At 52.3% G+C, this 25,659-nt stretch overlaps 1 protein-coding gene across 6 annotated transcripts; it reads right to left on the bottom strand.

Moving 5' to 3' along the window:
- Positions 1-2,993: 2,993 nt before the first annotated feature.
- On the bottom strand, positions 2,994-25,516 carry SLC2A11 (solute carrier family 2 member 11). Of its 6 annotated transcripts, none has more exons than XM_053280312.1 (13): positions 25,388-25,516; positions 22,990-23,104; positions 14,335-14,454; positions 12,742-13,316; positions 11,402-11,526; positions 10,789-10,918; positions 9,908-10,056; positions 8,847-9,034; positions 8,105-8,215; positions 7,790-7,891; positions 7,595-7,670; positions 6,172-6,299; positions 2,994-5,575 (listed from the first exon to the last, which is right to left on the bottom strand). In XM_053280312.1, exons 4-13 carry the CDS (start codon positions 12,909-12,911, stop codon positions 5,375-5,377), a joined length of 1,380 nt encoding a protein of 459 aa, XP_053136287.1. In that variant the 5' UTR covers positions 12,912-13,316; positions 14,335-14,454; positions 22,990-23,104; positions 25,388-25,516; the 3' UTR covers positions 2,994-5,374. The 6 variants fall into 6 exon arrangements, with proteins under 6 accessions (XP_053136287.1, XP_053136286.1, XP_053136281.1 ...); XM_053280311.1 differs by having other exon boundaries at positions 14,335-14,457; XM_053280306.1 differs by lacking the exons at positions 22,990-23,104; positions 25,388-25,516 and adding an exon at positions 14,643-14,879 and having other exon boundaries at positions 12,742-12,902.
- Between the last annotated feature and the right edge of the window lie 143 nt (positions 25,517-25,659).

The following is a 25,659-nucleotide window of genomic DNA, read 5'->3' on the forward strand; positions in this document are numbered from 1 at the left end:
CTCCATGTCCGGCATCTGGGGAGGGAACCAGGAAGAGCCCTCCTTGGGCCCCTCCTGACCCACTGACCCCTCTTCCAGGCAACACCTTTCAGCTCCCCAGAACCTGCTGTGTCTGGGGTGGGGTCGGGAGTGGACGGGGGTGAAGAAGGGAGGCTCAGCCCAGACAAGTCAGAAGGGGCCTCTGGCCAATCGTCCCAGGCCAGGGATACAGCTAATTCTCCACCCGGAAGAATCGGCACGGCAGCTTCCGTGACGGCTCAACTTTGCTCCTCAGTGGCCACCTGGCTGGCAACTGTGGCCCGGAGTGTGTCCACGAAGCTTAGGCTGCAATGTCCTGGCTATAGGAGAGCTGGTCTGGTGGCAGCAAGCAGGACTGGTCCCCTTAGCTAAGCAGGGTCCACCCTGGTTGCATATGAATGGGAGACTGGAAGTGTGAGCACTGGAAGGGATTCCCCTCAGGGGAAGAAGCCACTCCGGGAAGAGCATTGCCAAGATAGGGCTGAGAGAGACTCCTGCCTGCAACCTTGGAGAAGCCGCTGCCAGTCTGTGTAGACAATACTGAGACAATCCTGAGCTGGATGGACCAAGGGTCTGACTCAGTAGAAGGCAGCTTCCTATGTTCCATGCCGAATTTCTCAGGTTTAGCCTCTGGCAGCATCTCCAGGAAGGTCTGGGAAAGAGCCCTGCCTGTAATCTTGGACAGCCACAGCTATGGTGTGGACAAGAATCATTCTAAGGCAGGGCTGCACAACTCCAGCCCTTCAGCTGTTCTTGGACTACAACTCCCATCAGCCCCTGCCACAGCAGTCAATGGTCAGAGGTGATGGGAGCGGTAGTCGAGTCCCAGCAGGACGGCCAAAGCCATGGCTGGCTGCAGCATCTGCAGACACGTCAAGGATGTTCTGTCCATATCAGGTTGGACCGTATCCTGTGTGCAGACATGTCAAGGATGTCCGGTCGTCCCTTTGGCAGAGCATGCACAATGGTGGGGTCTTTGACGAGAGAGGTACAGAGAGGCAGAAGGCTCCATCCAGAAGCTGCCCCAGCCCACTTCAGCAACCCTTGAGGATGCCACAGCACAAAGGAGCAGAACCTGAAGCAAGCAGGCGGCTCTGTGTCAGAGCTTCAGTCCACACACCCCCAACACATGAAGCCGCCCACCCAGTGTCCCGCCCTGGAGTTTGCCTTCGCCAACATCCTCAGCAGCCCCAAGAAGAGAGTGGCAGGAAGAGGAGGAGGAGCAGTTTATGCCAGCCTCTTCCAGCTCCCTGCTCCTCGCTCTTTGCTCCATAAATCATTGGGAGCATCTGGCAAATCCCTTCTGCAACGTCAGCGCTTGCCAGCATGACTCAGGAGATCTGCCTGGGGACCTGACCAAGCAGAGCAGCAAAGGCCTCCCGCAGACACCGCTGGGGCTCGTTCTCCGGCCCCCTCCCCAAATTAAACAAACTAAATGTCACTTGAAATACCTGAGCCGCCACCAGCCTGCGCCTAGACTACCCGTCAACTGGGAAATGGCAAGAAGGGAAAGGAAAATGGCCTCAGGCCATCCTTGGGGTCCAAGAGTATGGCTCTAACGTCCCCAGACATCCCCTGGAAACCATTTTTACAAAGCTTTTCCACCAAACCAGAGCAAATAGGAAAAGAATAAGAAATGGTTCCTTGTTGGCCTTAAGTTGGCCTGGGGAAATGACCTACAACAAACTATTAGCGACTCACAATGGGATGGAATACTGAAATGGAAGCCAGTGTTTTCTACCTCTTCCCGAATTAGAGAGAATTTTGTTAAGCTCTTTCACAGGTGGCATTTGACCCATTCTAGATTATCCCACATTAATAAGAGTTTGTCCCCGCTATGCTGGAACAGCTGTGGAAATAGGGGAACATACTTCTATTTATGGTGGTCTTGTCCCAGTATTTTCTGCTTTGGGACAGAGGTGTTTTTAGAAATGGGTAAAATTACACAACAGAGGTTAGATATGAGACCAGAGTTGGCTCTGTTAAATGTATTTTCGGGAGCTAATTTGGCATTGTCTAAGGATCTTATAGTTATGTTAACTCGGCTAGATTATCCATTGCACAATATTGGAAGCACAAAACCATGTCTTTGACATCTTGATATCAGTCTATGTGGCATATTGCCATATCTGAAAAACTGACTCATATTACTAGTCTTTGAGAGGGTCAAGCTAATTCTAATGATTTTTTCATGATAGGGTCAGGTTTTATTCTGTTCACAAATCAAGGTAATTTTAGTCATCCTCCTCCATCTAATTATTTACATATCTGGAAGGATGGTTAATGGATGTCATTATGTATCAGTTTTACTATCCATGCTTATGTATTGTCTTATTAAAGAAAAGAAAAAAGAAAAAGAAAAAAGAAAAAGAAAAAAGAAAAAGAAAAGGTTCCTTGTCTCCCAAGGGCTCATTGTCCCAAAATAAACACAAGGCAGACACCAGCAACAGCCACTGGAGGGATGCTGTGTGAGGGATGGATAGGGCCAGTTGCTCTCCCCCTGCTAAACATAAAGAGAATTCTTGGTTCTCACCCCACATAGCACGTGATCCACCCAGGGAAGCTGCGTTCTGCTTTTGCTGGATCAAAGTCGTCACCCGACAGGCGATGTGCATGGGCTACAGGAGTGTACCTCTGCTACCTGGGCAAAGAGGCACCTTTCAAAGTGGCGATTCTCTGACATTTAGCAGGGGGAGAGCAACTGGCCCCATCCAGCCCCAGCACAGCATCCCTCCAGTGGCTGCAGCTCATGGTGCCTACTTTCTGTTTCTCTTTGGACAGGGAGCCTTGGGGACAGAGGGCCATCCTTTTATTTATTATTTCTTCTGGGTAAGCCATTTTGAGAACTTTTGTTGATAAGCGATATAAATATGTTTGTAGTAGTAGATGTGCTCTGTCTCAGTTTGAAAGCTCCAGTCGTCAATGCCAGGCAGAAAAGTAACACCTCCACCAAACTAGAAGAAATGCCAGTTAAATCGGTCAGTCCAAATCCAAGGTTTATTTTCCCATAGAGCGTTCAGGGGCTGCAATATTTGCATGCCATCACCTTTTCAGGAGACAATTATTCATTAATACCTCAGCACCATGCTAACACCTTGGTATGTACATATCTTGCAAAGGTTATTAGGAGAGGGAGTTTCTTAGAAGATGCCTAGAAAGGGACCTATCCTGCCTGCAGCAAGGAAGCAATAGGGTCAGAGGGTGGAGCTAAGTTGGTTCCAGATATGCAGGCAGCATCTCTGGAGAGGGAACATATAATACATCATGCAGAGGCTTCCTCTGACCCTCTCCTTGCTCAACTTGTACCCTCAGAATACTCTCCAGCCCCCGGATCAAGGTCAAATACATCGAGAGGCACAAACAAGCTGCCATCATGTTTATGAGATAATGTCAAGGGAAGGAGCTGCGGGGAGGAGAGCTGGTCTTATGGTAAAGCAAAGTGTGCCGTCAAGTCGATTTCGACTCCTGGAGCCCACAGAGCCCTGTGGTTTTCTTTGGCAGAATACAGGAGGGGTTGACCATTGCCTCCTCCTGCTCAGTCTGAGATGATGCCTTCCAGCATCTTCCTAGAGCGCTGCTGCCCGATATAGTACCTAGCTTAGGGTCTCAGCATATCATGCTCTGAGCCTGGTGGTGATTAAAAGATGTCCCCAGTGCTGAGGTCTGGGCTGCGTGTGGAAGTGGACAGCTTCGTATCAGGCTCTCATCTTGCCTCGTCTGTGCACAGGCAGGAAAGCCAGTAGGACGTGGTGTCTCTGACCCACACTGGGCAAAGGGGGCGTTTTCTGCTACCTGAACAGCAGCGTCTCTCTCTACGGTACTCATTCTCAACAGCCAATTCCTCATCTCCGACAGCCCACCTCTTCTTTGCACGAGAAAAAAAAAAGTCCCGTATCGTATAGCTCCCTGAGGCATGGGGGAGTAAAAAAAAAAAACCATTTTACAGGCCCTGCTGGTTCAGGACTGCTTTGTTGCATAAGCTTCTTATGCTCTTTATCCTCCATTTAAAGCTGCTCATCATTTACACTGCCGCTGGTCTTTGACCGTAATAAAAGTTATCTGTTTTATTGTCTAAGCTACTTTGCTCATGCAAAAACAGGATCCAAAAACCAACAGTTCAAGGAACTTTCAGAAGCAATTGTCAGTGCCACACATTTTTGTTTGATCTCCATTTCTGGGAGACGGTGGGGCAGTGGGAAAAGATCAGTGCTTGGCTTCTAGTTGCAGAAGAGAGGCAGGGTGAACAGTGCATTTGTCATGAGGGCATAAGCAGCACAGTGCCGGATCCGGCCAGAAGTTATCACCAGCCAGATGGCACAGGGACTCTCTTTAGCAGTCAAGGGGTTCTCAGGGAGACCTATTGGTCTTCTTCCTTCTCTGCTGGTCCTCAGCTGCACAACCTCAACCAGGGATGCACAAATTTGACCCTCTTGCAGATGCTGGGCTACGACTCCCATCAGCCATGACTACTAATACTATTATTTAGACAGTATACTGCCTTTCAAGAGAAAGTTCTCCAAGGGGTTTACAGAGACAGGCTCCCAAAAGGGTTCACAATCTAAAAAGAAAACACAAGGTAGCCACCAGCCAGGAGCAGCCACTGAAGGGATGCTGTGCTGGGGTTGAATAGGGCCAGTTGCTCTCCCCCTGCTTAATATAAAGAGACTATTGGCCACGGTGGCTGGGGATGATGGGAGTTGTAGTCCCAAAATAGCTGGAGGGCCAAAGTTGCGTAGGCTCAACCAAAGACATTGCCGCAGACTCAGAACGCCATCCAATCTCAGCTACGCCAAAGATGGAATTTCACATCCGTTTGGACTTTGCCATGTACACAATTTGAAACTCAGATTGAAGGTGCACATTTTGGAATTGGAGATCACCAGGATGGAGCAGTTTTTCACAAATTTGCTTCAGGAATAGTCAGGTATACTGAAGCACCTAGGAAATCATGCCCACAATTGCTATAAGAGCACACCACTTTCTGCAAAAATTGCCGATAGTTAAAGCTTTAGAAATTGCTTCTTTGGGTTGAAAGTCAGGTCACCAGACCTGGAATGTGTCTTCATTGGAATATGTTCTCAGCATTAAAAGCTACCCCAACTGAAGAGACACATATTTTCTGTTAAAACAAACAAATCCCAGGATTTCAAAACTGAATTTTGGAGTGAACATTTCCATAGACAATATTTGGTTTGAGGAGGGTTTTGCTCACACGAACTCAGTGTTCGAGAAGCTGAGTACCGATTTAATGCCTCCAGAGTTACTTCTGCTCTGGTTTCAATCCCCTACCCAGGAGGGCGGGGGTCTGAGGGCATTTCCTTTTCTGTTCTGCCGGCTGTTCTCCTGTGCTCGGAGGCTACAACATAGTTGATTTGGTTTCTTCAAGGTCTGTCCAAGAATTCTCTCGAGCCTTTGCTGGGAAGTTGCGCTTGTTGAACTCTTCTGAGATTTCCAGGAAGGTCTTTCCCTGCGTCTCAGGAAGGAAGAAACCCACATAGAGAGCAGTGCAGACACAAACGGTGAGGAAAGGAAGATAGCAGAAATAGCCAAGGCCTTCCTGAGGGGAGGAAAGAAAGAAAAGGCATTAGAAAATGAGGCAGGGAGTATAGGAAGTTGCCTTATACCAACGCAGACCACTGGTCCATCTAGCTCACACAACTTTGGCCCTCCTGCAGATGTTGGCTACAATTCACCAACCAAGAACAACGCGTGCTGGGATCTGGAATAAACTGAAACACACCAGACAGATCCACCCATTTTTACTAGGACTGAATTCTACAAAAAAAGACACTCTAGTAATAAAAGCAGTGGAGCTATAATGTAAAGAAGGATGTATCCATATAAATACCAAATATTCACAATGGATAATACATATTCAAAAGATAAACAACAGTATTTATGTAAGCAGCGAAGTGGCCAAATTTGCCCCTGGGGTTTTAGTGTTGGGAGAGAAGGAGCAAAATTTATCTCTTCCCACACCAGGCATAGTTTTATAGACCTCTATCGAATCTCCCCTTACTCGTCTTTCTTCTAAGCTAAAAGGCTTAGAAGAATGTTGTAGCCTTGCCACATAAGGAAGGTGCTCGAGACCCTGGCCATCTTGGTCACGACTGGCCCAACAGCGCCTTTTGTTGAGAAGTGTGTCAAACCTACCACGATGAAGGGGAAGGCCATGCCCACCACGAAGAGGTTGCTCCAGAGCAGAGAGCCACAGATCATGTAGGCAGCTGGGCGGGTCAGCTGATCGAAGAGCTCAGTGGGGATCACTCCTGTCACTCCAGCTAGACAAAGCAAGCAGAGGATTCGTTGCTTCCCATCAGGGAGGACGGACAAGTGTGAAAACACAGCATTACTACTACAGTGAATATTTATATACTGCCTTTCAATTAAAAAAAAAGTTCTCAAAGCAGTTTACATAGAATAATAATAAAATGGTTCCCTGTCCCCAATGAGCTTACAGTCCAAAAAAGCAACATAACACCAGCAACAGCCACCGGAGGAATGCTGTGCTGGGGTTGGATAGGGCCAGTTGCTCTCCCCCTACTGAATATCGCCCCCTTAGTAGTAGTAGTTGTGATACATACAGTTACTGATACCAATACCGACACATAAATAACCATATACACCACTTTGGGCTACTTGGAAAAAGACCGGGATATGTATATACATATACACACATAGGAACATAGGAAACTGCCCTATACTGAGTCAGACCATTGGTCTATCTAGCTCAGTATTGTCTTCACAGACTGGCAGTGGCTTCTCCAAGATTGTAGGCAGGACTCTCTCTCAGCCCTGTCTTGGAGATGCTGCCAGGCAGGGAGGGAACTTGGAACCTTCTGCTCTTCCCAGAGCGGCTCCATCCCCTAAGGGGAATAGCTTACAGTGCTCACACATCAAGTCTCCCATTCAGATGCAACCAGGGCAGACCCTGCTTAGCTATGGGGACAAGTCATGCTTGCTACCACAAGACCAGCTCTCCTCTCCTAATATCACACATACATGTGATATTATTATTATTAATATTATTATTTATGTGATTTCTATGCTGCCCTTCCAAAAATGGCTCAGGATGGTTTACACAGAGAAATAATAAATGAATAAGATGGCTCCCTGTCCCCAAAGGGCTCACAATCTAAAAAGAAACATAAGATAGACACCAGCAACAGTCACTGGAGGTCCTGTGCTGGGGGTGGAGAGGGCCAGTTACTCTCCCCCTGCTAAATAAAGAAAATCACCACGTTAAAAGGTGCCTCTTTGCCCAGTGAGCAGGGATAATAGACACAGACAGACAGTGATAGACAGATAGACCGTGTGTGTGTGTGTGTGTGTATGTATTATCCTCACAACAACCCTGTGAAGTCCGTTAGGCTGAGAGTCACCCAGTGAGTTTCACAGCTGAATGGGGATTTGAACTCAGTTCTCCCTGGTCCTCGTCCAACACTCACTACACGAGACTGACCCCAAGGATTCTGACCCAAAGGATGCCCAGATATGTCACTGCCTCCACTTCTGTTCTGCTGCAAACTTGCCCGACCCACCTTTCCAGCGGAGGGTCAGGTCTGCGGCGACTCACCAGGTCCGATGCCAAAGCTCAGGATGTAGGCAAAGAGGCACGCCATGCTCAGGTAGGGCATCCAGAGGAAACGGTCCTGCCAGCCCAAGAAGGCACAGGAGGGGGAGAGGAAGTGGTTACTGGGAGGCCAGCCAGGACTCAGCTCAGTCCAACACACCTGGGGGCGGGTGGGTAGGGGGGAGAGGCGGCTCTTACCTGGAGAGCCAGGGCCACCATGAAAACTACGGCCCAGATGGCCATAAGGCTGTAGCCCCCAATCACCAGCACCCTCCGTCCGGCACGCTCGATGAGGAGGTTCTGGAATACAAACAGCACAGGAGATTGTGCTTACACACACACACACACACACACACACACACACACACACACACACAGAGACAGTCTGCGTCTTGGGTGGGGACTGTGTGCCCTGCCCCATTTATTTCCTCATTTTCATGCTTCCGGATTAAAAGGGCGACACAGACCCACAGTACGCCCAGCACCAGCGCAAAGGGCAGCCAAGATGCTCACACAAGTCACCGACGTGATCAGCTCACAGCTCCCCGTGCCAATGATGATATACGGGATTTGGTCCGATGGAATCCCAGCCTCTTGGAAGATGTAAGTCGCATAGAAGTACATCTGGGGACAGAAAAGGAGAGTCCAGGTGAAGGCAGGCGGTGGGGTTCGTGACAGCAGGGGCACGCTCTTCAAAACTTTGTATTTTGCACAAAAGCTTATGTTCTGCAGGGGGGGTTCCAGATAGCCAGCCTTACAACGCAGAAAGTGGTGCGCAAACTGCAATGTTCTGTGTGCCCGATTCAAACCGCCGTTGAAATCCGCTGTCAGCTACAACAGGGAAATACAGCTATTTTTCTGCGACACAGCGGCGACGTTAAGAAGGGTTACGACGCAGCAACAAAATCCGGAAGAAGGCGCCGGAAATGCCGACAGGACCTTGCTGAAAGCGCGGAGACAGCACAGGCAGTGTTGTGACACCGCAGGAGCACGCAATATGGAAAGCACCCGGCTCTGAGCAAGATCCTTGGCCCGGCTCTGACACCATCCTCAGGGCTTCCAGGGAAGGGAAGCGGCTGCTCCTTGAGACACCCGCAGCTCTACCCTGATCCGGCACGGATACACAAGGCAGACAAACCCTGGCTTTCCCCCTTGGGGCTCTGCCACTTCTAGATTGCCACTGCCTGGCCCCTCTCGGCATTGGGCGGAGGACAGCAAGGGCCAGATGTGCCTAGTAGCATGAGCAGCTCCTTACTGAGTCGTTGCCACAGAGCTGCATAGCACTGCTGAGCACCACGATGGTGATGAGTTGCCACCGCACGGCCCGGTTCCGGAAGAGGTCCCAGGGGGCCTTGGCCGCCTCTCCTTGGGTGGCGGCTTGTTCAGCCAGCATCTCTTTCATCTCCGCACTCAGGTCGTCGCTGCCCCGCAACCTCCGCAGCGCTGCAAGAACCGGAAAGGGGAGCTTGAAGGCCGGCTGGACGGCTAGGGCGGCCACCCCTTGGGGCATGCTCACGCTCCACGGTGGCGTGCCCGGACGGCAGGATACGCTCGCTGAGTTCCAAAGCAGAACAGCCTGACCTGTTTCCAAGCCGCCACTCCTGCGGGAGGGCCGGTCTGGTGGCGGCGAACGTGGGATGGCCCCCCATTGCTAAGCAGGGTCCACCTTGGTCTGCATTTGGATGGGCAACAGCCCAAGAGCACTGCCTGCTGTCAGTTCTTCCCCTTAGGGGATTTGGCCAAGGCTCTGCATGCAGAAGGCCCCAGGTTCGGACCCTGGCAGCTTCTCCAAGTAAGGCTGGGAGAGACTCCTGCCCAAAACCTTGGAGAAGCTGCTGCCAGTCAGTGTAGACCAGGGATTCTCACCGTTGGGTCCCCAGATGTTGTTGGACTTCAACTCCCATAATCCCCAACAAAAGGCCACTGGGGCTGGGGATTATGGGAGTTGAAGTCCAATAACATCTGGGGACCCAAGGTTGAGAATCCCTGGTGTGTAGACAATACTGAGCTAGGCGGACCAGAATAAAGCAGTTCAGTTCAGTTCAAAGTTTATTACAGTCTATGACCAGCACAACAAGGAAATAGAATAGAACATATCACACAGCTTAAGATAAAAACATAATACCACTTATAAAGCAGCTTCCTATAGGTTCAGCAAAAGAGGCTGGCGAGAAGAAAAGTTGCAAAGAGTTCTGGGGCAATCAAGCAAGGAGGTGTCACAAGGAGTCACAAGAGTTTTATTTCAGCAGCCCAAGTGGGACGCTGATGGGGCCGCACAAACTCGAGCCAGAAGAAGAGATGCGAGAAGAGACTCACCAGAGATGCAAGAGGCCTCGTCTCCTCGGTCAATCAGCAAGTACCGGGGGCTTTCGGGGGCCCAGGGCAGAAGCACCAGCTGGATGAGACCAGGCACCACGTTGCTGGCGAGGAGGAGGGGCCAGTTCTCCTCTGCCCCCAAGAGCTCTCTGCACACAGAAATAAGCACTGCATGAATGGAAGCCAAAGTCTGCATCCTTCCAGGCTGCCTCCTCTCAAAACAGCTTAGGAGGCAGCTTCTGTTACGCCACCGTCCGTTATGCACAAACCATCAGGGACAAGTTGCAGCCTTTTTGTACAGGTGCCAAGCAGATCCTGCTGTGCATCCCTTACCCCTTGACCTATGCACTGGACTTGGACAAGGGGGCAGGGGCGGGCAGGGAGAACCTGCCTGCCGCCTTCTGGCTCCATGGCTAGGAATTCTAGTGCTGCATTTTGGAACCGAGGAGCAGTTGTGAATCCTCAGCTTGAGACTCCGGGAGACGGACTCTTACTAAGCTGCAGAGGGATGCAGAGGCTTCAGCCTTGCTGATTTTTTAATATATTTTTTGATTGGGGAGGGGGTGAAAACTAAGATTACCCCTAGAACTCCCCAGGAAGTTTTCCACACCTGGCTTTTAACTCCCATCTCCTTTGGAATGGAGGCGTGTGTGTCCCCATATTGGCCAAATTTACCCTGAAATCCCTGTGAACTATCAGAGAGCACTTCACACACGATGCGGGTTTTTCATCCCACGTTAGAGCATCACCCGATTGCTATCCAGAATTTTAAAAATCCACGTTTTGCATCGGGTTTGGGGGGCAGCTCCGAACTTGCCGCAAAGCCTCGCAGAAAACCTACGACAAAGCCTGCTGTCTGGGGACGCTCCAGGCCAACTTACCGGAGTCCAACGGTCTGTCCCAGGACCAGTCCAAGGGCTGTGAAAGATGCAGACGTCAAAGCGACGGCCCCCCGGAACTCCTTGGGGGCACTTTCCCCCAAGTACATGGGCTGGACGTTCATGCCCACCCCTGGGCAAAGGAGACAAACAAGGATCTCCGCATGATATGCCCTGCAGTCTCAGCAACGCAGAATTCCTGCTTCACTTTAAATAAAGGTTGCACCAGGTTTCAGAATGTATACACCTGCCAAGGCAATTGCTACTTCCCCCAAATTCTTGCATTTGGGCCCACGCTTCCTGACCTTTGCATCCCGCTTCCGGTTCCCAATGCTTCACCTATTTCTCCACAGACACTTAGAAATGAGGACATGTCCTCCATATCTACGCGGGGCTGCCTTTGTACGTAGTTCAGAAACTACCATTGGTACAGAATGCGGCAGCCAGATTGGTCTCTGGGACAACACGAAGGGGGCCCTTTGGCACTATATCGCTCAGCAGGGAAGATTTCAGGCCTCCTGCACAGGGCAAACTTCAAATGCTGAGCTTTTGGACAGCTCTTTCTGATGCTGATGCTCGGTGTCAATACTGAAGTAATCCGTTAATTGCTACCTACCAGCATTGATTCCTGCCAAAAACCTGCTCAGCATGATCATTTCAAAGGACCCGGCCATCCGGCTGAAGCCCACCAAGAAGGCCGCGAGGACCACAAACAGGTTGTTCAGCAGCAACGACTTCTTCCTTTAGAAGAAGAAGAAGACGACGATGAAGAAGATGAAGAAAAGACTCCAAGGGGCCTGCACCATTGGCTGGCCCAGAGACTCGATGGCTTCTTTGGCTTCTCTGATGGTTTCTGCTCCTTGGAACGAGCCCCAGGCGTGAAGCACAGAACAAGGGCAGGGGTGCTTTTAGGAAATGATGAGGGGACCGATCAGTGGTGCCCCCCCCCGAAAAAAAATATTTCTCATTCCCCTTTTCACTCCTCCATCCAGTGGGCTGGAACTTTACAGCAAAGTGGCAAACAACCGTAGTTTATTATGTATTGTGAGTATAAGCTTGCATATGACCTCCAAGCATATCCAAACAGGAATCAATAGAACACAGGAAATCATTACACGCGTTTGCAATTAAAGAGTGACAAAATGCATAAAGCACAATGGTAAAGTTCCCACAAAAGGTTGCTCAGGAGTGCCAACTGATGTCACGGCTAGTAAGCACAGGGCTCAGATGTGGGTGTGAAGCCAAATATGCCCCTTCCCGGACAGGGGTGTATTATTTTTATTTTTATTGATTCGATTTCTATACCACCCTTCCAAAAATGCCTCAGGGTGGTTTACACAGAAAAATAACAAATAAAGAAGATGGCTCCCTGTCCCCAAAGGGCTCACAATCTAAAAAGAAACACAAGATAGACACCAGCCACAGTCACTGGAGGGATGCTGTGCTGGGGGTGGAGAGGACCAGTTACTCTCCCCCCGCTAAATAAAGAGAATCACCACGTTAAAAGCTGCCTCTTTGCCAAGTTGGCAGGGATGTAGCTAGGGGAGAGGGGGCCCACGTTCTCCCTTCTGCCCGGCAGCCCCTTGGAGTAGGGGAGAAAATGAAGAAAATAGGGAGGGGTGGAGCTGGGGGCCCCTCAGGAGCTGGGGGCCCCGGGTTCTTTGAACCCATCTGCTCAAATTATAGCTGCACCCCTCCTATTCCCAGGCATTTCCAGGGCGGAGGCAGGGAAAGAGCTGCGGGGAAAGCAGACCGAAACACACCACTCTAGCTGGGCGCTGAAACGCATCCTCCCAATGGAAGGTCAGAAAGCGGACAATGGACGAATGCCACCGCTGCCGTCCAATGTAAGCAGAGCTGGCTGACAATGCACAGAGTGTTCTGGGGTCCGGCCCGGAGGCCAAGGATCTCAGCGGTTTATCTGAGCCCCATGGGCGTGGACGGGCGTGGACTCACCTTCCCAGCTTAATGGCCATGGGTCCTGCCAGAAGGGCTCCTGCGAGGCCCCCCAAGGAGAAGACGGAGACGATGAAAGACCAGATCAGGGCAGCAGCCCTCCCCTCCAAGGGCCTGCCGGTACGCTCCAGCCATGTCTTGTTCATGAAGGTCTGGATATACTGCAACATGTGACAGAGAGCGGATGGAGAGCTTGCTGCAGGGGCTCCAGCACCCTGAAGAGCAACTCATCCATCCTGCTGGGGTCACATCTCCCAATGCGGCAAGAGCTCGGCTTGGACCCGAGTTCAAATCCCCTCTTCCCAAGTGACCTTGGGCCAGTCATCGGCTTTCCGCCTGGCCTACCTCACAGGGTTGTCGCCATGGTCCACTAAGGCTGGGCAATCACACATGTTGCCTGGGATCCTGAATGGTGTCGTGGTTAGAGTTCCGGACTAGGACCAGGGAGACCCTGAGTTCAAATCGCCACTCGGCCACGAACATCACACTGGCTGACTCTGGGTCAGTCACTTCTCTCCCAGCCTAACCTACCTCGCAGGAATGTTGTGGTGATAAGCAAAAGAAGGCACGCCACCCTTGGAAGAAGATGTGCATGTAAAAATAAATACATTCCTTGGAAGCAGGGACATAGTTATAGTTGAACTAGGGAGGGGATATCCCTGAGCCCCCAATGGAGGATGACAACTTGCCCCAAAGCAGGGGGGCAGGAGCCCAGCTTCACTTCTGGTTCCAGAGACCACCACTCCAAATTTGCTACAGGGCAGGCTGCACATCGGGCCACTTGAGGAGGGCAAGACCCTCCAGGGGGTGCCATACACACAAAAACCCCTCCGCCCCACCCCAGGGCTAGGATTCTCCTGCCCCAGAGCAAGAAAGCCTACTGCCCCTGCTTCCTCCTTGGCCATCTGCACCCCAGGGCTCCCGAGAAACTCAGTAGGCTAGGACCGAGGGCAGCCTCCGCGGATCTCAGAGGCGCTCAAAACCCTGGACTTCTGGGCTAAAATCCAGGGCCTCCTCCACACCCCTGGGGGCAGAGGTGCACCTGGGTCACTTTGGAGCCTGGAACTAAAGGCCTTTGGCCGCCCCCCCCCCCCCGGCCGACTTAGCATCATCATGCTCAGCCAGGTGGGGACACCACCTGGGGACAGACTGAAGAGGATGGGGGGTGGGCCAGGAGCTGTGGCGGCCCTGGACTTCGAGCCCCAAAGTCGAGGGGTAAGAGCACCTCTGTGGGGCCCCACAAATCCTCTTTAAGGACGGGGGGGGAGTGGGGAAAGCAACATGTGGGGAGGGGATATATGAAGGGGCGTGTGTTGCAATGTTTCTGCTTGTGCAGGTTTGCATGAAGAGACCGGTTGTAGGTCCCTCCCGTTGCTGCTCAAGGACCCACCTGTCGACCATACTGCAAGGGTGTGTAGGGGGGTCATGCTGAGCTGGCGGGGTGGGTGGTGGGTTCCCAAGGCCTTTAGGAGCCAGCCAGCCAGCCAGCCAGCCTGCGCCCCTCCCCGGTGGGCACCCCCCCCCCCCAGGCCGGGAGCCGGCCGGCCAGCCAAGCAGCTGGTCTGGGCGCGGGGGGGGGAGCTCCTCACTCACCGGGGTGGGGGCGTTGATGACCGTCAGGTTGTAGCCGTACTGGAAGGTGCCTCCGACCCCCGCCGCGCAGACCGTCAGGATCAGCACCGGGCTGCTGGCGCGCGGCTGCGGCTGCGGCTGCTGCTGCGGGGAGAGAGGAAGGCTTCATGCAGCGCCGGCCGGCGAGGGCAGCGGCTGCCCCGAGCGCCCCCCGCCCCGTCTCGGCCAGCCCAGCGGCCGCGGCGGAGGGCGCGGCGGGGGGCGCCCCACTGCCGCCTCCGCTCCGCCGGGCCTCCCCCGCCTGCGCGTGGCCGGCGGGGCCCCTTGACCTTCCCGGGCTGGGCCCGCATGAGCGCTCCGCGACGCGCCGCCGCCGCCGCCGCCGCCTGCTGCCCGCCCAGGTGAAGCTGCGCCGCCGCGGGGGTGGAGGGAGGGGCGCTCATCGGGCCGCGCGCCCTGGCCGGCTCCGGCTGCGGCAGGTGCCGGCCCGGGCTGAGCAAGGGCGCCGGTGGCAGCTGCTCCGTCTCCTCTGCCCGCAGCGGCGGCGGCATCCCTTTAAGGGCCGCCGGGAGCAGGAAGGAGGCCAGCTGGCAGCCGGAGAGCCAGAGGTCGGCCCAGGGCAGGGCGGGGCGGGGCGCCCGGCTGCTGCCTGCCTGGGAGGGAGCCGCTGCTGCCTCCGGACGGAGAGGCGCCGCCGCGGGGCAGGGAAGCGCTGGCAGGCTACCACTCCGCGGCAACAAACGCCCTTCTCGAAGCGGGGTTCCTGGGGGGAGGAGGGGTTCCCAGCCCCGGGGGCGCACGACGATCCAAAAAGGCACCCCACCCCAGCAACAGCTGCTGAAGGCCAGAAGCCTTAGGTGGTACATCATCATCATCATTATTAATAAATCAGCCAATTACAAAAAGCAACTTTACTGGGAACAGCCTATATTCTGCGACGATATCTATAACAATTGACAATAAAATTCAGCCATCCCAGGTCCTTGGGAAGGACTCAATGTCTGGATAAAACAAACCAGTCAATAACACCTGTCTGACTGTGTAAACAATAATAATAAGTAATAAATAAACATTATCTGTTAGCGCCCCCCCCCCCAACAAATTGTTCTCTGGAACATAGGAAGCTGTGTAGACCTCTTTGCTAAGCAAGGTCTGCCCTGGTTTTCATTTGAATGGGAGACTACATGTGAGTACCGTAGGGTATTCCCCTGAGGGGGTGATAGGGCCGCTCTCGGTGGAGCCTGCTTGCATGCAGAAGAGTCCAAGTTCCCTCCCTGGCAACATCTCCAGATAAGGCTGAGAGAGAGACTCCTGCCTGCAGCCTGGGAGAAGCTGCTGCCAGCCTGGGTAGATAATCCTGAGCTAGATGGACCAAGGGTCTGACTCGGTAGAAGGCGGCTTCCTATGCTCCTATGACGGGCGAGTCCCACAATGCAGCCTGGGGTTAAAGGTGTGGGGACAGGGTCTGAGAGAAGGCCCAAGACGTCTGTCCCCAATTGACCCCTCTTCCAGCTGCTGCTGCTGTGCTGGCCCTTCTTTGCTTTTGGGGGCCACTTGGGCCACTTGGCAATGACGTCTCCTTCTCAGTTCTTCCAGGCTTGAGAAATCTGAAATGCTTAATCCCCCCGTGGGAAAGCCTTTCTACCCAACAGCTCCCTTTCCCACCGGACAAGCAACAAGGTCGGGTTCGGATTAGGTCTGGCAGAGCCAAGAACAATCTTTGGGAGACAGCTTGCTTGGCCTCTCCCGGGAATCTGGAGATTAACTCTTTTGCTCTCTGGTCTTGGGTAACGGAGAGACGCCCAAATGGCAAAGCTGCCCCTCCCCACAGCCCCGATATTTCCTGGGAGAATTGCTTGATAAATCCGCCAGTTGGTCGTGAAAGGAACCTGGAAACATACCACTTGCTGCACTTGCTTCATGGCTCTGTGGATCCCTGCCTGGTGAAGACGTCTCCTCCTGGGCGCTCGGAAGGGTTCTCAGGCTTCCTGGAGCCTTTCGGGCAGGAATGTGTCTATTTAGTCACCCATTACACTGCCCTGCAAACACTTAACTTGGCAGGTGGCGCATCTGCTCCAAGGAGTTTCTAGTGAAAAGGGAAGCCGCTGATTGATTGCCGCACAGCCAGGCCAGAAACTATGGTGGTGGATGCTTCATAGGAACAGAGTCAGACCCTTGGTCCATCTAGCTCAGGATTGTCTACCCAGACCGGCAGCGGCTTCTCCAAGGATACAGGCAGGAGTCTCTCTTTACCCTATCTGCAGATGCTGCCAGGGAGGGAATCTGGGACCTTCTGCATGCAAACATGAACATCAGAAGAGCCCTGCTGGATCAGGCCCAAGGAGGCCCATCCAGTCCAGCATCCTGTTTCACACAGTGGCCCACCAGATGCCGCTGGAAGCCTACAGGCGGGAGTTGAGGCCATGCCTGAGAACATGAAGATGCTCTTCTTCCCAGAGCGGCTCCATCCCCTCAGGGGAATATCTTTACAGCGCTCACATGTCTTCTCCCATTCAAATGCACACCAGGGTAGACCCTGCTTAGCAAAGGGAGGCAGTCATGTTTGCTACCACAAGGCCAGCTCTCCTCCAGAAATGCCCCAGCTGAGTGAGGAGGTCCCCTTTTGAGCATGGAAAAGCAGGTGGTCAGAATCTTTGGGGCCGAAGGTTGGCCCAAGAGCAGAGCGTTTTCCTCCAGACGGCGTTTGCTTCTTTGCTTGGATCTATAGCTCATTTAATCCAGACCAACCATGATGTGACTTTCAGAACCCACACAGCAATCCTAAGAGTGGCCCTTGTACTGCTTGCGAGAGCCTTTTCAGTCTTGTGTTGGCGAAGCTGTGGATTTTACACTTTGGCTTCCTGTTCCCTCGTTATGGGCCGTTAAACCCACACTTCGTGCCTGGAAGGCCGCTTGCTGGGCCTGGGAGAGGCGATGTCAGGTGGACGGGTGTGCAATCATCGCTCTTCTTTTTATTTATTTTTTAAAGTCAGATCAGGACTGTTTGCACCACATTAACAGGGATGTTGGAATCTCTTGGGCAGAAGGCCAGGATCTGGCCATGGCAACTGCAGGATTCCACCTCCCAGGCTCCACAGACTTAGATGACATTCTTGGTGACGACCGAGTGGACTACTCCGCTCTGAGTTCCCCATGTTCTCCTTCACTGGAGAAACATTGGGCTTCTCTAAGTCATCCTCTTTGGATTCCCCCCCCTGCCCCCAGTAATCTGCAGCACACAGTGCGAGAAGCACACGCCCGGGGCATAGCTATAATAGAACCAGGAGTAGGCTGGGGACAAATGGGGTCCCTGGGGTCTTGGAACATAGGAAGCTGCCATATACTGAGTTAGACCCTTGGTCCACCTAGCTCAGTATTGTCTACCCAGACTGGCAGCGGCTTCCCCAAGGTTGCAGGCAGGACTCTCTCTCAGCCCTGTATGCTTTGGTAGTTTGTGGGTTCAATAAAAAAAATCTTGTCCTATTAAAAAAAAATCTTGTCCTATCTTGGAGATGCTGCCAGGGAGGGAACTGGGAACCTTCTGCTCTTCCCAGAGCGACTCCATCCCTTGAGGGGAATAATCTTCCAGTGCTCACACATCAAGTCTCCCATTCATATGCAACCAGGTGGACCCTGCTTAGCTAAGGGGACAAGTCATGCTTGCTACCACCAGACCAGCTCTCCTCTCCTCTTCACTCTTCACTTGTTTGGGAACAAGGAGCCATCTTATTATTTATTTATCTATCTATGAAAACCGCATTGGGAACTTGAAGAGCGGTATACAAATAGCAGTAGTAGGATGGAAAATGTTTCTGAGCCCGGGAAATGCACATGTGCAGGTTTGCAATATATGGGCGTGTCTGTGTGCATGGGGAGAAATGCTCCCTAGAACAAGGCTGGGGATGATGGGAATTGTAGTCAGCAGCATTTGGGACTCCCTGCTACAGGGAACACTGGGAAGTGTACAGTGTTATTTGCAGAGGACCAAGAGAAGGGGCATGCCGAGAATATTGTTTTCCACCATGTCTTTACATTTTTTTTGCAGCAAAGATACCCGTGGGGGAGAGAAGCTTGGGGGTCCAGTGGCACTGGGGAGCTTTTTCGGGGAGAAGAGGTGGTCTTGTGGTAGCAAGTATTGTCCCCTTGGCTAAGCAGGGCGTGCCTTAGTTTGCATTTGAATGGGAGAGTTCATGTGAGCTCTGTAAAATATTCCCCTCGGAATGGAGCCACACACAGGAGTATCAAAAGAGCTCAGGGCCTCTCCCTGGCAGCGTCTCCAGGAAAGACTCCTGCCTGGAACCTCCTCGGAGGGCTGCTGCCAGTCAGGGTAGACAATACTGAGCTAGATGGAACAAAGGCCTGACTCGGTATATGGCAGCTCCCTATGTTGCTGTTGGCAGGTGCCTCCTATGCTTTGGCCACTGGGTGGCAGCACACTATCACAGATCCCACTGGCTTCTCTCGCCACCCACTCCGGCTGAGGTTGTGCATGGCACAGCCAGCTGCTGAGACCTCTGCCCAGCTCAGTGGAGGAGCCCCTGCCGGCCACAACCTCTCTTGGCTTAGCAAGTAAACATGCCCCACAGGAGGCCGAGGGAGCAAGGTTGCTTGAGCTGCAGAAGCGACTCTTTCGCCTTCCAATCAGTGGCGACAAGGCCAGAAGAACAGAAGAACCTAAGAACAGCCCTGCTGGATCAGGCCCAAGGAGGCCCATCTCGCCCAGCATCCTGTCTCACACAGTGGCCCAGCAGATGCCGCTGGGAGCCACAGGCAGGAGTTGAGAGCATACCCTCTCATAGGAACATAGGCAGCTGCCATCTACTGAGTCAGACCCTTGGTCTATTGAGCTCAGTATTGTCTTCACAGACTGGCAGCGGCTTCTCCAAATTTGTGGGCAGGAATCGCTCTCAGCCCTCTCTTGGAGATGCTGCCAAGGAGGGAACTTGGGACCTTCTGCTCTTCCCAGAGCGGCTTCATCCTCTGAGGGGAATCTCTTGCAGTGCTCACACATCAAGTCTCCCATTCATATACAACCAGGGCAGACCCTGCTTAGCTAAGGGGACCAGTCATGCTGGCTGCCACCAGACCAGCTCTCTTCTCTCCTGCTGTGACTCCCCTGCAACTGGTACTCAGAGGCATCGAAGACGGCACCTCATGTTGCCAAGACTGCAACCCATGCAAAAGCCCCCCGAAGATGAGCACAGACACACAGGCTGCCCTTCCGGCTCATGGGGCTAAGGCTGAAATCCTGTCACCGGCTCCCTTCCGAGGCACCACCAGCACCATCTCTGCCTCGTCTCCTCCTGCCCGTCCTAGATCAGCGATCTCTGTTTTTCAAGCGGGGGCCACTTTGGCAAGAGACCTTCAACGAGATGAGAGCTGCTTCCACGGCTGCGATTTTCTCCGTGCCGGGAGGGCCATTGAAGAGAGACAGAGCCCTCTCTTCAGAGCTCTGTGGGGAAAGCACCAGGAAGGGCTACTTTCCCCAGCACTCTGTGGGCGCCTTCCAAGATGGGGCAGGGGCTCAAGGGTGCTCCGTTTCTCTTAAAGGGGTCCCAAAGTGCTGGGCAAAGTGACGGGCAAAGCGCAGCACTGAACACAGTGGGAAGGCTCGTCCCTGCATGGCGCTCCCCTGCTAACTTGGCAAAGGGGCACCTTCTCAAAGTGGTGATGGGGGAGAGCGAATGGCCCTCTCCATCCCCAGCACAGCATCCCTCCAGTGGCTGTTGCTGGGGTCTTATCTGATGTGTCTTTTTTGGATTGTGTTCAAATCCCCCATTCAGCCATGAAACTCACTGGGTGACGACTCTGGGCCAGTCATGTCTCGCTCAGCCTAACCAACCTCACAGGGTTGTTGTGAGGACAAAAATGACCATGTACACCACTCTGAGCTCCTCGGAGGAAGAGCAGAGTATAAATGTAAATAATAATAAATAAATAATAATACAGTTTCACAAGATCTCCTGTGGCGGCTGGTTGAAGGGAGGGCTTGATTTGGCTGAAATTAGTGGGGGGTGGTCAGGCGTGGGGGCTTTTAGCTTTCATGCAGGGTCCCCCTCCCCTCACCTCCTTGTCTCTATCAAGTCAACATCCATTAATGCGAACTCAGCAAACTCTTTCCAGCTTCTCGCACCATGCTGACACCTCCCTTTGAAATCTGTTTCTTGGAAGCTTCCAGATCTGCAGAACACGGGGGCTGAAACGCCCTCCCCCAGTTCCCAAGCAAAGCCCTGAACTCTTCTCTCCCCCCCCCTTGCCGCCCCCGCTGGCTACTACTTAAGGAATGAGCTGACTCGGTGGGTTCGCCTCGCCTTTGATTCTTGATTGCGCTGCTGATGGATTGCAGGAATATTCCTCCTAATTAAGGGGAAGAGGTAGGGAGGAGTGGATCGACGAGATCAGAACCACCGTGCTGGCTGGCCTGGGAAAGGTGGTTGTGATTAGGGGACGGCTCTTTTCAAGGGCATTAGTTGGACGGAGCTGAGCTGGTAAGGAGCAGCAAAGTTAAACGCAGCACGAAGCGAGCGGTTCGCAACGTTGCTGGGTCCCCAGATGGCGTTGGACTACAAGCCCCATCAGCCACAGTGGAGGAGAGCCTGCCTTGCGGGAGCGAGCATGAATGGTCCCTCCACTAAGCAGGGGCTGCCCTGGTTTGCATTTGGATGGGAGGCGACGTGTGAGAGCTGTCTGCTGTAAGATATCCCCCTTAGGGGACGGGTCACAGAGATGGTCAGTTAGGAGGTGGCTGTAGCTCTGTGGTGGCGCCTCTGCTTTGCCTGCAGAAGGTCCCAGGTTCAATCCTTGGCAGCATCTCCAGGTAGGGCTGGGAGAGACACCCACCTACACAGAGCTGCTGCCAGTCAGTGTAGACAAGATTGAATTAGATGGATCGATGATCAGAAGAACAGCCCTGCTGAATCAGGCCCAAGAAGGCCCATCTAGTCCAGCATCCTGTTTCACAAAGTGGCCCACCAGATGCCTCTGGGGAGCCCACAGGCAAGAGGTAGGTGCATGCCCTCCCTCCTGCTGTTGCTCCCCTGCAACTGGTACTCAGAGGTATCCTACCTCTGAGGCTGGAGGTGGCCTATAACCCTTCGACTAGTAGCCGTCAATAGACCTCTCCTCCATGAAGTTATCCAAACCCCTCTTCAAGCCATCCAGGTTGTTGGCTGTCACCACATCTCGTGGCAGAGAATTCCACCAGTGGATTATGTGTTGTGTGAAAAAGTACCTCCGTTTGCTGGTCCTAGATTTCCTGGCAATCAATTTCATGGGATGACCCCTGGTTCTAGTGTTATGGGAGAGGGAGAAGAATTTCTCTCTATCCAATTTCTCCACTCCATGCATGATTTTATAGACCTCTATCATGTCTCCCCACAGTTGTCTTTTTTCTAAACTAAAAAGCCCCAGGTGTTGTAGCCTTGCCTCGTAAGGAAGGTGCTCTAGGCCCCTGATCATCTTGGTTGCCCTCTTCTACCTTTTCCAGTTCCACAATGTCCTTTTTTAGATGTGGTGACCAGAATTGTACGCAGCACTCCAGGTGTGGTCGCACCATCGTCTTGTATATGGGCATTATAATATTAGCCATTTTATTTTCAATCTCCTTCCTAATGATCCCTAGCATGGAATTGGCCTTTTTCACAGCAGCCCCACATTGAGTTGACACTTCCAGCGAGCTGTCCACCACGACCCCAAGATCTATCTCCTGGTCAGTCACTGACAGCTCAGATCTCATCAGCATATACTTGAAGTTGGGGTTTTTCGTCCCAATGTGCATCACTTTACACTTGTCAACATTGAACTGTGTTTGCCATCTTGTCGCCCACTCACCCAGTTCGGAGAGATCCTTTTGGAGCTCCTCACAATCTGTTTTGGATTTCACGACCCTAAATAGTTTGCTGTCATCTGCAAATTTGGAAATCTCGCTGCTTACCCCAACTTCGAGATATTTTATGAATAAATTTTAAAGCACCAGTCCCAGTACAGATCCCTAGGGGACCCCACTTCTTACTTCCCTCCATTGTGAAAACTCTCCATTTATACCTACCCTCTATTTCCTGTTCTTCAACCAGTTAGCAATCCACACATGTACTTGTCCCCTTATCCCATGACTGCTAAGTTTCCTCAGGAGTCTTTGATGAAGAACTTTGTCGAAAGCTTTTTGGAAGTCCAGGTATACTATGTCAACCAAATCACCTTTATTCACACACTTGTTGGCACTCTCAAAGAGCTCCAAAGGCAAGATTTACCTTTGCAGAAGCCATGCTGGTTCTCCCCCAGCAGGGCCTGTTCTTCTATGTGCTTTACAATTTCATCCTTGAGAATGCTTTCCATCAGTTTACCTGGAACAGACATTAAGCTAACCGGCCTGTAATTTCCCGGATCGCCCCTGGATCCCTTTTTGAAAATCAGTGTTACATTTGCTACTTTCCAGTTCTCCGGTACAGAGCCTGATTGCAGGGATAAGTTATATATTTTAGCAAGGAGGTCGACAATTTCGCATTTGGGTTCTTTGAGGACTCTTGGATGGATGCCATCCGGCCCTGGTGATTTGCTAGTTTCCAGTCCTCCGGTACAGAGCCTGAATGCAGGGATAAGTTATATATTCTTGCACGGAGACTGGCAATGGTTCAATCCTTGGCAACAGCTCCAGGTAGGGCTGGGAAAGACTCTTACCTGAAATCCTGGAAAGCCAGTGGAAATCAAGGGATTCCTGAGCTAGACGGACCAATGGTCTGACTTCAACACTGCTTCAAAGGCAGATTCCGAAGTTCCTATGACACCTTCAGTTCTGTGAGGGAAGAAAAGCAGGGCAGAAGGGAATCAGAATATAAAGCAATAACACTCTCAGTCTGCATTAATTTGCATTAATTGTCCTCCGAAAAAAAATAGTATACAAGTTTTCCTGATGCCCCCAATAGACTGCGATTTGATTTGGCGTGTTATTTGGACTACCCAGATTACTGTAGGGACACAGGAAGCTGCCGTATACTGAGTCAGATCATAGATCCATCTAGCTCAGTATTGCCTACACAGGCTGGCAGCGGCTTCTCCAAGGTTGCAGGCAGGAATCTCTCTCAGCCCAATCTTGGAGATACTGCCAGGGAGGGAACTTAGAACTTTCTGCTTGCAATCAGGCAGGTGCTTTTCCCAGAGCAGCTCTGTCCCTAAGGATGATCTTACAGAACTTACACGTGTAGTCTCCCATTCAAAGCAAACCAGGGTGGACCCTGTTTAGCAAAGGGGACAATTCATGCTTGCTACCACAAAACCGGCTCTCCTCAACTCTCAAGCTTTTCAAATAGCCAAGTAGAAATTTGGGAAATGGAAATTTTCCCATGGAAGAATAAATATATGGGGAGATTTTCCACCCGAAAATGGGATCACATTGGATCAGTCACCCGGGTCCCAGCCAGTGCCAGCAGCACTCCTGCGGCCAGGATCCGAGCCTTGTCTCAAGAGCCTTGCACGGCTGTGAGGTTCTGTCCATGCTCGCCCAGACAGATGAGGTGAATGAATCACCCCTTGGCCATGGCAGCAACAAGCTCTTTGCCTTTGTCTCCAGAATGCTTTGCTCAGCCAAAAACGGGCGGCGTCATTTGTTTCATCTCGCCACAATCAAAGAGGAGAGCCTTGCTCTTGAGCAAGCTGAAGAACGCCAGCCAAGAACTTGAAAAACAACTTCCAGATGGTTGGAGGTTTGGTGGTATTTTGTTTCAAATTAAGTCGGGAGTCTGGGCCTGAAAGTACCACTGGCCTCTAATGAGCAGGAAACATAAATTGCAAAGAGGAGCTGACTCCAAACAAAAGAAGACGGAGGGACATTCATCTTTGCTCTAGTCACCCCTGCCCCAGGCTTTGTGGTTGATTTGCTGATGAGAACTAACGACTTTTCCATTTCCTCTTGCAAAAAAAAAAGGGGGGGGCCATGTCCTACTCTTGCAAACTGCTGACACCAGGCTGATGTGCAGCTTATCCCACGGCCCACAGAAAGCAGGAAGGATGCTTTGGACACTGCCTCAGTCCTGGATGCTTCCAGAAGTATCTTTATCCAGAAGGTAACACAATGGTGGTGGTGAACTGCGGGAGGGCCGTAGCTCGGAGGTACAGCCCCTGCTTTTCATGCAGAAGAGCCCAGGTTCAACCCACGGCAGCATCTCCGAGCAGGGCTGGGAAAGACCTTTCTGCAACTGAGACCCTGGAGAGTTGCTGCCAGTCAGTGTTGACAACTCCGAGCCAGGCGGGAAAGACCCTTCTGCAACTAAGACCCTGGAGAGTTGCTGCCAGTCAGTGTCGGCAAATACTGAGCTGGATGGCCCAAAGATCCGGCTCCATCCAAGGCAGCTTCAGATCTGCTCGTGAGGGCTCCCACGCCACACTGGCACTCCCAGAGTGTCAGGAGAGCCTCGTTCCAACGTGCAGGTGCAGCTCTCCTGAAACCAAAGTTCAGTCCACGGCCAGATAGGATCGAGAGAGCAGCACTCCTGGGGCAACAGGGCAACCATGATTCCGGCCATGCATTTGGGGCTCTTTGGTGTAGGAAAAAAGAGACCACCGTGGCAGGAGTGAGGGAGATAGATAAAATTACGCATATGTGGGCAAAGTGACAGGCGTTTCTGCCCCTCTTGTCACATGAAAACCCAGAGTCATCCAATACGATTAAAGGAAAGGCAAAGGCGTAGGACACCTTCCTTACCAGGCAAGGCTACATGTGGAGGGGGGGGGCGTTAGGTTAGAAAGAAGGCAACTGAGAGAGAGGCCTGCCTGCAAAATTATGGTTTGCAAAATTATGCATGGTTTGGATCTATTTGTTTATCATATTTTTATATTATTTATATTATTTTACATTTTATATCCTGCTCTTCCTCCAAGGAGCCCAGAGCAGTGTACTACATACTTAAGTTTTCTCTCATAACAACAACCTTGTAAAGGAGGTTAGGCTGAGAGAGAAGTGAGTGGCCCAGAGTCACCCAGCAAGGCTCATGGCTGGATGGCAGTGGCTACTAGTCCGGATGGCCATCCGTCGTGGTCTCAGCACTGCCTCACACACAGGCAAGCCGGAGTCCTGGACTACCTGGCAGGGCTGTCGTGAGCCACCACGACCTGCAATGCGGTCTTGGCATCTCTGCAAGTCCCATAAAAAAAGCTAGAGTCCGACCCATAAGTCAGAAATGGCATCGAAGGAAGGAACCGCAGAGCTGTCAGTCTAGGATGAACTACGTCTATGCGTCTCGCTCTGGTTGCTGATCGCCTGCCACGGAGCCCCGCCCACGGAGCGGCAGCCATAGCAACAGGCCCCGGATGTATGCAAAAATATAGGCCAGCCCTCCCCGCAGATTGGCTGGT

Source organism: Hemicordylus capensis, chromosome 15 (assembly GCF_027244095.1).
Source record: "Hemicordylus capensis ecotype Gifberg chromosome 15, rHemCap1.1.pri, whole genome shotgun sequence".
Lineage (NCBI taxonomy): Eukaryota > Metazoa > Chordata > Lepidosauria > Squamata > Cordylidae > Hemicordylus > Hemicordylus capensis.